Source organism: Cebus imitator, unplaced genomic scaffold (genome assembly GCF_001604975.1).
Source record: "Cebus imitator isolate Cc_AM_T3 unplaced genomic scaffold, Cebus_imitator-1.0 Scaffold192, whole genome shotgun sequence".
Classification (NCBI taxonomy): Eukaryota; Metazoa; Chordata; class Mammalia; order Primates; family Cebidae; genus Cebus; species Cebus imitator.
Genome location: NW_016107507.1, coordinates 399,293 through 415,170, shown reverse-complemented (window position 1 = coordinate 415,170; position 15,878 = coordinate 399,293). Strand labels below are relative to the sequence as shown.

The 15,878-nt window shown below is 37.5% G+C and overlaps 1 protein-coding gene across 3 annotated transcripts in view; it reads left to right on the top strand.

Moving 5' to 3' along the window:
- COG5 (component of oligomeric golgi complex 5) overlaps window positions 1-15,878 on the top strand; it is a 368,077-nt gene that overhangs the window by 266,968 nt on the left and 85,231 nt on the right. For all 3 annotated transcript variants that reach the window (XM_017546917.2, XM_037745106.1, XM_017546916.2), the window contains exon 12: window positions 5,549-5,753. In XM_017546917.2, the coding sequence (XP_017402406.1) occupies window positions 5,549-5,753 (205 nt within the window). The remainder of the gene's footprint in view (window positions 1-5,548; window positions 5,754-15,878) is intronic.

The window sequence follows — 15,878 nt, the reverse complement described above, 5'->3', positions numbered from 1 at the left end:
AAAAAAAAAAAAAAAAAAAAAAAAAAAAAGAAATTGTGGTAAATTTAAAAAACAACAACAACAACAACAACAAAAAACAAAGAACAGATTGATGTGAGAGAATAACAAAGAAATATTTTGATTTTGATGGGGGAAGTTGAAACACTTAAGGATCTGGCTGGGTGTGGTGGCTCACACCTGTAATCCCAGCACTTTGGGAGGCCGAGGTGGGCAAATCACGAGGTCAGGAGATCAAGACGACCCTGGCCAACATGGTGAAACCGTATCTCTACTAAAATACAAAAAAATTAGTCAGGCATGGTGGCATGTGTCTGTAGTCCCAGCTACTCGGGAGGCTGAGGCAGGGGAATAGTTTGAACCCGGTAGGCGGAGGTTATAGTGAGCCAAGATTGTGCCACTGCACTCTAGCCTGGCAAAAGAGCAAGACTCCGTCTCAATAAAAAATTAAAAATTAAAAAAAATACCTGAAGGATCTAATATTTTATCTTTCTTAAAGGCTAAACTGCCATAGTTTTATGAGTATTATTGGAAGACATGAGACTCTTGGGTTAGAGAAAAAGCTTTATTACAACACAGCAAGAATCATAAGCATTAGCATATTGTTTTATAGTTTCACATGCCTCCAAATATTATAGGGAGATATGACATGGGCCCATGTGGATGATAAGTGTGCAGAGAAATTGCATGGCAGGTAAGGAACCTTGAGCTTGAAGAAACTACCACTTTTGTAGTGACAGTAAACAAGTCTGCTGTTTGTCTGCAGGATGATGTCACTGTATCTCTCAAGATTTCTTGCCAAATATAAAAGCAAACCAGGGCCTTGCATTATTGACATGCCCTGAAAGAACATGTAAGGTTATTCAGGGCCCATGGTGGATTGTTGCTTTATGGAGGACGAGGGAGGCCAAAGTTGTCTCTGAGATAATTTCTCTTAAATAACTTTACTGAGGTACAGCTGGCATACAATACACAGTACATACTGAAAGTATACAATCGGATATGTTTTGACATATGAGTGCACCCTTGAAATCATCACAACCATCAATCAACTAACATATTCATCACTCCCAAGTTTCCTTGTATGGCTTTGTAATTAGTTTCTCCACTATCTCCCTCCCCCATCATCAGGCAAACACTGATCTGCTTTTAGTTACTATATGGTAGTTTGTGGCTCCCAAAATTTTGTACAAATTGAATGATTAGGATACATATCCTTATTTGTGTGGCTTCTTTCACACATCATGATTTTACTGAGATTCAGCTGTACTGTAGTATGTTTTTGTTGCTGCACAGTATTCCATTGCATGGATGTATTAGTTTGTTTATGCATTGGCCTGTTGATGGACATTGGGTTGTTACCAGTTTTTGCTACTATAAATAAAGATACTGTGAATGCTCAGGTACAATTCCTTCTATTGGCATATACTCTTATTTTTATTGGATAAATATCTAGAAGCAGAATAATGTAACAATATGTTAGGTATGTAGTTAGCATTTTAATGAAATTCTAAATTGTTTTGCAAAATGAGTATACAATTTTTTATTTCCACAAGCTATACAAGTGTTCTAGCTTCTTTATCCTTGCCAATATATGATAGGACCATTTTTTTGTTTTTGAAACTCAGTCTCACTGTGTTGCCCAGGGAACAGTGGCATGTTCTTGGCTCACCGAAACCTCTGCCTCCCGGGTTCAAGCGATTCTTGTGCGTCAGCCTGCCAAGTAGCTGGGATTACAGGTGTGCACCACCACACCTGGCTAAATTTTGTATTTTTATTACAGATGGGGTATCACCATGTTGACCAGGCTAGTCTGAAACTCCCAACCTCAGGTGTTCCACCCACCTCAGCCACCCAAAATTCTGGGATTACAGGCACAAGCCACCTCATTCAGCTGTGATATAGTCACTCTTTTTAATTTTAGTCATTTGAACGATTATGTAGTGGTATCTCGTTGTGGTTTTAATTTGCATTTTCCTGTTGACTAAGGATGTTGAGTGTTTTTTCATGTGTTTATTTGCCATTCATATACCTTCTTTGATAAAGGTACCATTTTTTAAATGAGGCCATTACTATTGAGACTTGAGAGTTCTTCATGTGTTCTAGATACAAGTACTTTATCAGATATATAGGAAATTGATTTTGCCTTCCTAGGGCATGTATTTTCATTTTTCTTAGCAGTATTTTTTGAAGAGCAGATACTTTTAATTTAGATGATTTCCAGTTTATCAGTTTCTTCTTTTATGGACCACACGTTTGGTTTTATATCATGTCTAACTCATGGACAGAAAAGTACCGTCAGATTTTTTTTTCAGAATATTTAATCTTTTTTGAGTTAATTTTTATGTAAGTTACAGAGTGTAGATTAAAGAGGATATTTTTCCATATAGTTTTTCAATTGTACAGTCTCATTTGTTGAACTCTGCCCTGTGTCCACTAAATTTTGTTTTCACCTTTGTCAAAATTCAGTCTCCTAGATATGTGTGGGTCTATTTTTGTAGTCTCTATTCTGCACCATTAATCTTTGTGTCTGTCTTTACCCCAGTACCAGTGTATTAACTGTTATAGTTTTATATGTATTGAAATCAGGTTGTATTAGTACTCCAGCGTTGTTCTTTTTCAAAGTTGCTCTGACTATTTTGGGTTCTTAGCCTTTTCATATGATTTTTGGATCTTTTTAAAATTTCTACAAAAACAAAGCTTGCATTCATTTTAAATGAGATAACATTTAATATGTAGATTAATTTAGGGATAATTTACATTTAACAGTATTGAATCTTTGAACTATGTTATCTCTTTCCATTTATGTAGGTCTTCTTTATCCCAGCATTCTTTTTGCAGTTTTCAGTGTGCAAATATTTTCCATTTTGTCAGATATGTCTAAGTATTTCATATTTTTGTGCTATTCTAAATTGTATTCTTTTAAAATTTCAACATCTGATTGCTCATTGGTAGAATATAGGCATATGAGTGAGTTTTGCACATTAATCTTGTATCTTGCAACTTTGCTAACTCAGTTATGTTAACTCTAGTAGCTTTTCTGATAGATTCTGTCAGATTTTGTATATAGAGGAGTATGTATTGTCTAAAATGACTGTGTGCCTTTCCAGTCTGAATGTCTTATTTATTTACTTACTTACTTATTTAGGTCTCATTACACTGGCTAGAACCTCCAGGATATGTTGACTAGAAGTAGTGAAAGCTAACGTTGTTGTCTTGTTGCTGATTTTTGAGCAAAAGTATTACTTTTTCTCTTAAGTATTCAGTTAGCCATAGTTTTTCATAGATGCCTTTTATTAGGTTAAGGGTGTGTTCCTTTCTGTTCCTAGTTGACTGAGAGGTTTTATTAGGAGTGAATGTTAGATTTTTTCAAATGCTTTCTCTTCATTTATTGAAAAGAACATACGCTTTTTCTTTTGAGTTTGTTAACAAGATGAATCACATTGACTGATTTTTAATTCATTAAGCTGGCCAGGTACGTTGGTTCATAGACAAACTATGAATTTCTGACATAGATCTCCTTGGTTATGATATATTATTCTTTTTATATATTGATTGGCTAAATTTGATGAAATTTTGGTTATAATTTTTGCATCTACATAAGGAATATTGTTTTGTAGTTTTTATTTTTCTTTAATATATCTGGTTTTTTTATCAGGACAGTGCTGGCCTCAGAATGAATTAGGAATTCGTATAGAATTGGTTTTATTTCTTTCTTAAGTTGCTTGATAAAAATCACCACTGAAGTCATCCAAGCCTACAGTTTTTCTTTGTGGAAAGATTTTTGACTAAAAGAATCAATAGGCATGATGCTATTCAGTCTGTTTATTTCTTCTTGAGTGAGCTTTGGCAGTTTGTATCTTTCAAGGAATTTGTGTATTTTATGAAAGTTTTCAAGTTTATTTACATAAAGTTGTTCATAATTCCTTTATTACCTTTTAGTATCTGCAGAATATTTTTTTTTGTTTTGTTTTGTTTTTTTTTTGAGACGGAGTTTCACTCTTGTTACCCAGGCTGGAATGCAATGGCGCGATCTTGGCTCACCGCAACCTCCGCCTCCTGGGTTCAGGCAATTCCCCTGCCTCAGCCTCCTGAGTCGCTGGGATTACAGGCACGCACCACCATGCCCAGCTAATTTTTTGTATTTTTAGTAGAGACGGGGTTTCACCATGTTGACCAGGATGGTCTCGATCTCTTGACCTCGTGATCCACCCGCTTCGGCCTCCCAAAGTGCTGGGATTACAGGCTTGAGCCACCGCGCCCGGCAATATTTTGTAATATGTAATGAGATCTCCGTTATTCTTAACATGGCTAATTTGTTTCTACTCTTTTTACCTAATTCATCTGGCTAGAAGTTTGTCAATTTTACTCATCTTTTCAAAGAGCCAGTTTTTGGTTTCAGTGTTTCTTGTTTTCATTTTCTGGTTCGATACCTGTTCAGAGCTTTATTATTTTATTTCTTCTCTTTACTTTGGTTTTTATTTCCCCTTCTTTTTCCATGTTCTTAAAATGAAAGTTTAGGTCATTGATTTGAGACTTTCTCTCATTTCAAAAGAATACATTTCCCCCAAGTACTCCTTTGGTGACATCCCACAAATTCTGATATGTTGTGTTATAATTTTCATTCAGTTCAAAATACTTCCAATTTCCCTTTTGATTTCTTTTTTGATTCATGGGTTATTTAGAAGCATTGTATAGTTCCAAGTATTTGAGGATTCTCTTTTGATATCTTTTTGTTACTGATTTCTAATCTGAAACTATTTTGGTTAGAGAACAAGCTTTGTATGACTTGAAGCCTTTTAAACGTGTTGAGACCTGTTTAATGGAACCAAATATTGTCGATCTTGGTCAACATTCCATGCGCACTTAAAAAGAATGTGTGTTTGCATGAATTACTGTATGAATTTAAAGTAAGTCAATTGGGCGTTAGCATTGTTTGGTGTACTTATTGTTTTGATTCTTGGAAAAGGGAGGAATTGAAAACTTCAACTATAATTGTGAGTTTTTCTTTTTCTTTCTTTTCTGAGACAGAGTCTCACTCTGTTGCCCAGGCTAGAGTGCAGTAGTGCAGCCTTTGCTCACTGCCACCTCTCCCTCCCTCCTCCAAGCAATTCCCCTGCCTCAGCTTCCCTCATAGCTGGGATTACAGGTGCACGCTATCATGCCTGGCTAATTTTTTTGTATATTTAGTAGAGACGGGGTTTCACCATATTGGCCAGACTGATCTCAAACTCCTGACCTCAGGCAGTCTGCCCGCCTTAGCCTCCTAAAGTGCTGGGATTACAGATGTGAGCCACTGCGCCTGGCCTTTTCTATTTTTTTAATGTAGATTAGGTTTCAAAATATATGACCTGCATATCAAATGCAGTGAATAGTGAAAGTGGAAAATTATTGTTACTAGCATTATTATAAAAGGCCTCATTAGGACACGTCTTTGGTTTGTCCTACAGCATGCATTATTTGGAACATCATCTTCATATGCAAAAGAAACATTTACCTAATTCTGTTGTTTTATCATTTGTCTAATTCATGTTATTGTTTTGCTTGGCAGCTTCTATGTTTTTGAAGCAGGCATTTGAGGGAGAATACCCCAAATTATTACGTCTTTATAATGACTTGTGGAAGCGTCTTCAACAATATGGTCAGAATATCCAAGGGAATTTTAATGCCAGTGGAACTACAGACCTCTATGTTGACCTACAACTCATGGAAGATGATGCACAAGATATATTCATACCAAAAAAGCCGGATTATGAGTACGTTTGTTTAATTTGACCTGTTAGTTGGCATCTTAAGGATTTTTATCTTTTATTTTTATTTTAAATTATAAATCAAGTATACACCAAGTCTCTAAATGTTTGTAATTTATTTGTATATCTTAAAAGAATTTGCAGTACTTTTAACTGAAGAAGTCAGTCTTCACCCTTAGTTGAGCACTTCTACTTAATGTTACGCTTTAAAATTGACTTCCTGCTGGAGTCAGTCTTTTAGCTAGAAGATGATCATGTTGTAGTCATTGTATTTTAATAGGTGTTATAATATACCTCTAATTACCTTAGATGTTATAATTATACCTGTATCATTTATTGAAGGACCACTGGCATAAATGTGACATAAAAGGAACTGGAGTATTCAGAAAATACAGGGGAGGTAAATCTTATGTTGGGATAGGTTCTTAGTCAATGTGTTAAGAAAAAGCGGAGTAGAGTCATCCGTTGGTATTTGTAGGGGATTGGATCCAAGACCCATTGGGAAGCTCAAGTTTCTTATGTAAATTGACATAATATTTGCATTTAACCTATGCATATCATCTCTCAGTTACCTATAAAACCTAATACAATGTAAATGTTATGTGTAGAGTTACTATACTATATTGCTTAGGGAATAAGAAAAAATATGCATAAATGTTTCATTACAGCCACAACCATTGTGGGCCTAACTAGGTTTACAATCCATGGTTGGTTTAATCTTTGGATATGGAATTTGCAGAAATGGAGGTCCAACTGTATAGTCAAAATTACCCCTGAAAATCTCTTAGGCCACCCATAAAGTATAGTAGCATAGCTATATTTAGGAGCCATACTGGAAACCAGGGTACCGTCTCAGCAAGTTTAGCCCACCCAGCTTTTCCTCCAAAATTGAAAGAGTATTTTAAACTTTCAATTTGAGCATTAGATCATGTGATTGGCTTTCTCACCTACCTTTAAACACTAGAAACATATTTATTGTGTCAAGGCCTGCTAAAGCAGTAGCAGTTCCTTATCACCTACCTTGTAAGAAAAATGTTGATAGACTCATGAGTGCTATTTAAATAGTTGTTTCTCTTTTAATTTTATTCCTAAATACATATAGTTAAATTTGTGTCCAGTATAGTTAGAAGTTCTGTCTAGCAGAATATAGTATATAGAAGTTCTGACTAGTGCTGGGCAGAGTGACACATGCTTGTAATCCCAGCTACTTGGGAGACTCTCTTGAGCCTAGGAGTTAGAGGCCAGTCCGGGCAACATAGTGAGACCCTGTCTTTCTTTTTTTTTAAAAAAGAGTAGCTTTGACTGGCAAAATAAATGGCCATTATAGTCTAGAATCATAGAAAGAGACCAGATTATCTTCTTAGTAAGTCTTTTATATAGGCAGATTCAGTTAGGCCTGATAGGGCAAAAGAGGACAGAACCTATATCTGTTGATCTTCAAAGATTTAATGATATATCACAGTTTTTCAAAGTATATATAAAATAGCAAATACAGTATAATTCTATTTCTGGCTTAGTTTTATTTTTAAATCTATATGCATGCACTAAAAAAGTTCTAGACATACGCAAAGCAAACAGTAACAGTAGTTGATTTCTAGGAGGTAGAATCCTCATTTTGAGTTTTCTGGTTTTATATAAAATGAATATATGTTACTTATGTTTAAAAAAAAAGAAGGAAGGAAGAGTAAGGGAAGGGAGAGGGAGGGGGTGGAAAGGGAAAAAGGAAGGGAAGAAGGAGGGGAGAAAAGAAAGAAAGCCAGGTGTGGTGGCTTATGCCTTTAATCCCAGCACTTTGGGAGTCCAAGGTGGGAAGATCACCTGAGGTCAGGAGTTCGAGACCAGTCTGGCCAAAATGGTGAAACATCGTCTCTACTAAAAATACAAAAAATTAGCCAGGTGTGGTGGCCCATGCCTGTTATCCCAGCTACTTGGGAGGCTGAGGCAACAGAACGGCTTGAACCTGGGAGGTGGAGGTTGCAGTGAACTGAGATCGTGCCACTGCCCTCCAGCCTGGGTGATAAAGCAAGACTCAATCTCAAAAAATAAAGTAAATTAAATGGAGGTAAAACAAATTAGAGTGAAAAAAAGTCATAGTGTTTTCACTAACAGGATATTATTGTCACTTTTTGGAGATGAATTCAGTAAAGTGGTTGGTAAGGAAAATGAGATATAAGAGCCATATTTCAAGATGTCAAAAAATAATGAGGGTACAAGGACACAAACACAAGGAAGAGTTGAGTTTTCATGGATGGAAGTAGCCAGTGGAGAGAAAGGAGATGGGAAATGTAAGAAAGAAAAGAGATAATGAATGGAACCAGGCCCTAGAGGAATCAGAAGAGAATCATGATAGCATGAATGCATGAATAGCAAGGGTTATCATTTTTCATGATTCTTTACTCGTGTCAAAATTTCAGTAGTGATAATTGCTATGAAGAAAGTAAAATAATACTATAGAGTTGCTTACTGCATAGAATGTCAGAGAAAGCTTCTATGAAGAGGTAATATTTGACCTGAGATCTAAATAGTGTGAAAGAGTCAACCATGGGAAATGTAGTGTAAGGTTTTTGCAGGCAGAACAAATTTAGAGGCCTTAAGAAAATTAAGGCTGGGTGCGGTAGCTCACACCTGTATCCAAGCACTTTGGGAGGCTGAGGCAGGTGGATCACTTGAGGTTAGGAGTTTGAGACTAGCCTGGCCAACATGATGAAATCCTGTCTCTACTTAAAAAAAACAAAAAAAAAAAACAAAAATTAGCTGGGCATGGTGGCACATGCCTATAATCCCAGTACTGAGGAGGCTGAGGCAGGAGAACTGCATGAACCCAGGAGGTGGAGGTTGCCGTGAGCCCAGATCGCGCCACTGCACTCCAGCCTGGGCTACAGAGCAAAATTCCATCTCAAAAAAGAAGAAGAAAGAAAGAAAGAAAGAAAAGAAAAGAAAATTCAGATGAGGAGGTTTGAAGAACAGAAAGAAGCCAGTGTAGCTGGAACGAAGAAGGGAAGTGTTTAAGATTGGATCAGAAAGGAAAGGAAATGTGAGATCATGTAGTGCTTTATAGGTGATGGTAAAGGGATTGGGAGTTTATCCTAATAAAGTGAGAAATCATTGATTTAGAGGAATGATGTGAACTGATAAACATTTTAAAATTAGCACTCTGACTACTATGTAGACAACTAAGGGAGGTCAGCATAGAGTTGGGGAAGTGAAAGATAGAAGCTATTTTGTTTATCCAGATAAGAGATGATAATGATTTGAACTGGGATGAGCAGATGAGGTGCTAATTTGGTCAGATTGAGTCAACATATATTTTGAAGCAGGATATATAGAGGGCAAGCCATGGATTTGAGAGGACAGGGGAATCAAGCATATGAACTAGTTGTTGGAAGATTGACTGGTTAAGATAGGAAGAGTTTTTTCAAAGCATTGTATTGAATTAAAATTTTTCTTTTGAAACTGGTGAACTGAAAATGCAAATAGAGTTGTTGAAAATGTAATTAAATATGAGTCAGGGCTAGAAATATGTATTTGGAAGTCATGTACTTTTTTTTTTTTTTTTTTTGAGATGGAGTCTTACTCTGTCACCCATGCTGGAGTGCAGTGGTTTGATCTCTGCTCATTGCAACCTCTGCCTCTGTGTCCTGGGTTCAAGTGATTCTCCTGTCTCAGCCTCCCAAGCAGCTGGGATTACAAGTGCACACCACCATGCCTGGCTAATTTTTGTATTTTTAGTAGAGACAAGGTTTTGCCATTTTGGCCAGGTTGAACACCTGACCTCAGGTGATCCGTCTGCCGCTGCCTCCCAAAGTGTTGGGATTACAGGCATGAGCCACACACCAGGTCATCATCATGTACACTTTTTAAATTGTGGAATTGGAAGAGATTACATAGGGAAGATGTATATGTATATAGAGAAAAGAGCCTTGATCCAAGAAAGGTACCAGCATTTATAGATTGGACAGTGGAGTGGCAGCCTACAAAGGAGACAAAGAAAAAAGGGTGAGATAGGAGGACAACTCAAAGCAGTTTGGAGGCCCAAAGAATGAGTTCATTTATGTTAGAGTCTGGAAATGGTCCTAAAAGCAAACAGCAAAATGAAGAAGCGTCTGTTCAAGAAAGTCTATGAAAATTTAGTTAGAAAAATGGGAGCCTGTGGTATTTGAGCCAAGATTGTTCCCTTCTTATCCCCTGTCAGCTTAGTGAAGTGGAGATTCTTCTCTAGACATCAGTAGTCAAGAACATAGGGGTCTCTCTCTACTAGCTCCCAGCTGGAAGGCTCTCTTCCTGGGAAGAGCAGGGCCTCAGCATTTCTCCTAATGCCCTCAGCAGACAGTTGCTGAGGTTAATTTTCCAGGTAAGTGAAGTCAGGAGTAGGGACCTCCCATATTGTGCCCAATTCCCATGCAGTGACTGGGTCCTTCAGCATGGCAGGCTTAAAGTAATGGGACCCCAAGGACCTTTGCCTGGGCTTTTGAAATAGTCATTCTTTGCCAGGAAATAAAAAGTGAAAGACTTCATCCTTCTACCAAGTGCTCACTTCCTAGAATGAAGTTGTTCCCAGAACAAACTGAAGGTTAGGCTGCTATTTCTCACTGCCCAATAACAAGATGCAGATGAACTGGGGAGGAGGAGAGTTTTTTATTTCTGTAACTAGTTGCAGGGATAAGGCCCGGAAAATAGCTCCATACCAACTCAAAATTACAAAGTTTTCCATAGTTTATATAACTTCTCTATGTCTACATGTAAGTGTGCATTTATCTAAAGACATAAGTGATTAACTTAATTTAATCTATAGCTAAGTTCTGAGTCTTGAAGACCTTCCTTTGGAGCCTGAGTAAATTTACCTAATCTAAATGGCTCCACGTGCTGGGGTGACTACTCTTATCTTGTCTCCTACTAAATCATGGACGTTTGGGAAGTTCCATCACCTATAAACTTGTTTGTGGAGGCCTGGAGAGTTTCTTCAGACCCCCAGTAAAACTTGTTTAATCCTAAAGGGGTCCTGTTAAGAATTCCTTTTGTTATCTTGTCATGCTTTAAGGCCCAGGAGAGGCCTAGGCAAAACTCTTGGTGGGCTTTTGTTACATCCTGGCCTTTGTATAAGGGCACTGGCTCTTTCAGCTTTTAATATTTAGCTTAACCACTTGGTCAGTGCTGAAACAGTTGTTATGGAGGCCTACATTAGTTAGACCTGGGCTTCCACAAGGTGTCAATCAGAAAGAAGCTTGCCATGTTCTCCACCCTCAGATCCAGGCCCTGGCATAAAGATTTTGCATGGGGTAGAGGCAGGCAATAAAACAGGTCCTAGGTCAAGTGTGGTGGTCTCCCAGTACTTTGGGAAACCAAGGCAGGCAGATGGCTTGAGCCCAGGAGATCGAAACCAGCCTGGGCAAAACAGACCCCGTCTCCACGAAAAATAAAATACTTAGTTGGGCTTGTAGCCCACACTTATTGTCCCAGCTACTTGGAAGGCTGAGGTGGCAGGATCACTTGGGTCCCGGAAGGGAGCAGTGAGCGGTGATCACACCTCTATAATCCAGTTTAGGTGACAGAACAACGCCCTTTCTAAAAGAAAGAGAAAAAAAAAAAAAAAAAGAAAAAGGGAAAGAAAGGAAAAAAGAAAGAGAAAAACAGCTCTTAATCTCTTCCCTAACTAAGTGACTTCGTTCGCCACAGAACCTGGAGAACTTTAAACCTAAGGGTATTCTCAAAAAAACCCTAGAAGTATGGTGAAAGGCAATGGGGAGGAGACTTGTAGATCTAGCGAAGATAGCTGAAGGTAAGCTAGCTGTCAGGAGAGATCCGCAGAATGAGACAGCTAGGAGGAGCTCTTCTGGAATCAGAACAAATATCAAACATGACCCCAGAAAATGTTCTTTCAAAGGAGCTGTAATTAGCTTCTTTGTAGATTACTTTGTAGAGGAGTTTATGCCCCAAGGCATTGTTGATAATGGAGAGCAGTCAGTTAGTGGAGTTAAGTATCTGGATGGGGTCACGAAAAATGAGGACGATAATTCTGCCATTAGTACTGGCTTCTTAAGGTGACTATTAGCATACCCAAAGCTGTGTCTACCTGAGGGACATCAGAGATTTAAGACTGGGAGAGCAACAGACTTCATTAAAATAATCCAGCCAATTACTAAACAGATAAAGAGCAAACAACAATAACAAGCCCTAGAGCTGGGGGGACCAGTACCCAGAGTTGCAACAAGGTATCTAAAATGCCCAGTTTTGGGTGGTTGTAGTAGCTCATGCCTTCCTTTATTTCTGTGAATAGCTTTGAACTGGCAGAAAAAAGGATTTGCCAACTTGAAGCTAGTTTGATAGATTACACAAGTCAAAAAACAGAAAAGAATGAAGAAAATAAACAGAGCCTCAAAGAAATGTGGGATACAATTAAGAATACTAACATCTATATTACAGAAATACCACAAGGAGAGGAGAGAGGTAATGGAAAAAAAAATTAAGTTGAAGAAAGAATGAATGAAACCTTCCCAATTTACCAAAACACAATAGCCCATCCATCCAGAAAGCTCAACAAAGTCCAAGTAGGATTAATGCAAAAAGACCCGTAAACAGATTCATCATAGTAAAAATGTCAAAAGTCCAAGACAAAACCCTGAAAGCAGCAAGGGAAAACTACACATCTGCCGGGCACAGCGGCTCACACTGTAATTATAGCACTTTAGGAGGTCAAGGCAGGGGGATCACTTGGGGTCAGGAGTTCAAGACCAGCCTGGGCAACATAGTGAGACCCTATCTTTACCCACTCCCCATATCCCCTCCCCCAGTACAACTACACTTTACTTACGAGGGAGTCTCAAAACATTAACAGCTGACTTCTCAGCAAAAACAAAGGATACCAAAAGATAGTGGGCTCAGATTGCTCAAAGGAAAAAAATGAGCCAGGAATAATCGCATGTCTGTAAAGCTGTCCTTCAAAAATGAAGGCAAAATACTTTGTTTGATTTGAAAAAGTGAGAGAATTTGTTGCTAGCAAACCCAGTTTACAAGAAATACTAAAGAAAGCTCTTCAGGCTGACGCAAGTGACCCCAGATCATTCGAATCCACTGGACAAAGCAAAGGTTATTATGAAATTACAAAAGATAATATAAACACATTTTCTTCTTCTCTTTACTGACCCGAAAGCAATTATATAAAATAATATATATAGAATGTATATAACAAAAAGTATCTGAGACAGGTCTTTATTAATTTAGAAGTTTATTTTGCACAGGTTGAGGCTGTACCTGGGAAAAAGAGACCCTGGGCATTGAAGGATCTGTGACCTGGATTTTTTTCCAAAGACGGTTTTGAGGACTTCAAGACTTAACAGAGAAAGAGTGGGAAGGAGGGGAAGGGGAAAAGAAAAACAAAAGTGGGAGGGTAGATAGTGAGATAGTGGTCACATTCTTGTGAGGCTTTGATTAGCCCTCACTGAATCCATGTTACATGTGAAAGGAGAGGGTACAGGAACAGTCAGTTATGCATTTTTCTCATGCTCAGCAAATCTGCATTTGTCTCGGAGTGGGCAGTAGAATGATTTCTAATATTGTCATTGTCCCTATATGTGAAGATAATTTACATGATCAGGGTGAGGGAGGCCACCTGGAGAGAGATGTGGCCTTCCATCTTGCAACTGTTTGGGAACAAAGGAAAGGCAGTTTTTCTTATAACTCAGTTTCCAAGTTTAACTTTTATCTTTGGCATAGCAAGTTTGGGGTCTAAAAATTTAATTTTCCTTTCATAAAGCCATTGTTGAGCCTATAACATTTAGAAATATAATATGTGCCTAACACATTTGTAAATAACCTCACAAAGGAGGTGGATGGGAACGAAGCTGCAGTTTGCTAGGAAATGATGACAGATAGTAAAGTAATAATTATAACAATTCATTGTTGGGTTTATTAACATTAACAGAAGTAATATGTATAACAACACAAAGATAAAATATTTAGGAATAACTTTAACAAAAGGAATACAAAATTATACTTAGAAAACCATAAAATACTGTTCAAATAAATATATAAATAAGTAGAAAAACATCTCATGTTCATGAATTGCAAGACTTGAACTTGTTAAAATGGTAATGTGCCACAAATTAACGATTCAGTACAGTAATTATCACTATCAAAATCTCAGCTGACTTCTAGAAAGTAACAAGTGATTCTAAAATTCACGTAGAATTTCAAGGGACCGGGAATTGTTAAAACAATACTGAAGAAGAAGAATGTAGGAGGACTCACACGTCACTACAAAGCAATTTTAATCCTGATGGTATAGTCCTGCCTGGCACAAGGATAGACATAAAATTCAGAGTACAGAAAGAAACCCATAAAGCTATGGTGAGCTGTTTTCAAAAAGTGTAAAGACCATTCTTTTAATTGAGAACAAATAATATTTTAAACAAATGGTGCTGGAACAGCTGATAGTGACATGCAAAAGTGAAGTTGTAGCTTCACACCATATACAAAAATTAACTCAAAAATGGATCAAAGATCTACTTATTAGATTAAAAATGTAAAACAAGGCTGGGCACAGTGGCTCATGCCTGTAAATCCCAACACTTTGGGAAGGTGAGGCAATAGAATCACTTGAGCCCAGGAGTTTGAGACCAGCCTGGGCAAGATAGGGAGACCCCATCTCAATCAATCCATCAATATAAAAAATTTAAATGTATATATATAACTGTTAGAAAACATAGGGACAAATTTTTATGCCCTTGGATTTGATATATAATTCTTAGATATGACACCAAAATCACAATCAACAAAAAGCAAAATGATACATTGGACTTTCTGAAAATTAAAAACTTGGCTGCTTCAAAGGATACCATCAAGAATGAGTGAAAATAGTTTTGACTCATATATCTGCCAATTGACTTGTGTCAGAATATATAAAGAACTCTTTCAATTCAACAATAAAAAAACAGATTACCCAATTAAAAAGTGTACAAAGGATCTGAGCAGACATCTCCAAAAAAAATAGAGGACAACACGCACATGAAAAGATGGTCAGGAAAATACAAATCAGAACCACAGTGAACTATCACATCACCCCCGCCCCCAGGATGTCTATAAACAAAAAGACAAATAATAGCAAGTGTTGGCCAGGAATTTGAGACATTATTGCCCTCATTTGTTGCTGGTGGAAATCTAAAGTGGTACAGAGCCTTGGAAAAGGGTTTGGCAGTTCTTCAAACTTTTTTTTTTTTTTTTTTTCTTGAGACTGGGTCTTGCTCTGTAGCCCAGGCTAGAGTGCAGTGGTGGAACCACAGCTCACTGTAGCCTCTAACTCCCAGGCTCAAGTGATCTTCCACCTCAGGCTTTGAGTAACTGGGATTACAGGTGTGCACCACCATGCCTGGCTAATTATTTTATTTTTTTTTATATCTGCAGGGTTTCACTTTGTTGCACAGGCTGGTCTTGAACACCTGGGCCCAAGGGATCCTCCCACCTCAGCCTCCCAAAGTTTTGGGGTTACAGGCATGAGCCACTATGTGCAGCCTCTTCAAACTATTAAACGTAGTTACCATATGATCAGCATATTCACTCCAGATGTATACCCAAGAGAAATAGAAACATGTTCACATAGACATTTGTATGCAAATGTTTATGGCAGCATTATTCCTGATAGCCAAAAGATGGAAACAACCAAATGTGTTTCAACAGACAAATGGGTAAACAAAATGTGCTGTATTCATACAATGAAATATTACAGTTAAAATATATACAATTTTAGCTGTAAAAAGAAGTGAAGTACTGTACATGCTTTATTTAACATGGATGAACCTTGAAAACATTATACTAAGTGAATGAAGAGTCAGAAAAACACACACACATATACAGGCCCACACAGTATATTATCCCATTCATATGCACATCCAGAAAAGCAAAATCTATAGAAACATAAAGTAGATTAGTGATTGATTGGGACTGGGGATGGAGTGAGGAAGATGGAGTGTTACAGTTAAAGATACAAGATTTCTTTTTGAGGTGGTAAAATGTTCTAAAATTGACTGTGGTGATGATTGCACAAATCCCTGAATATATGAAATTCATCAAATTGTACACTTTCAATGATTGAATTCAAGTTGGTGGTATGTTGTGTAAAGTATATATATGAAAGTTGTC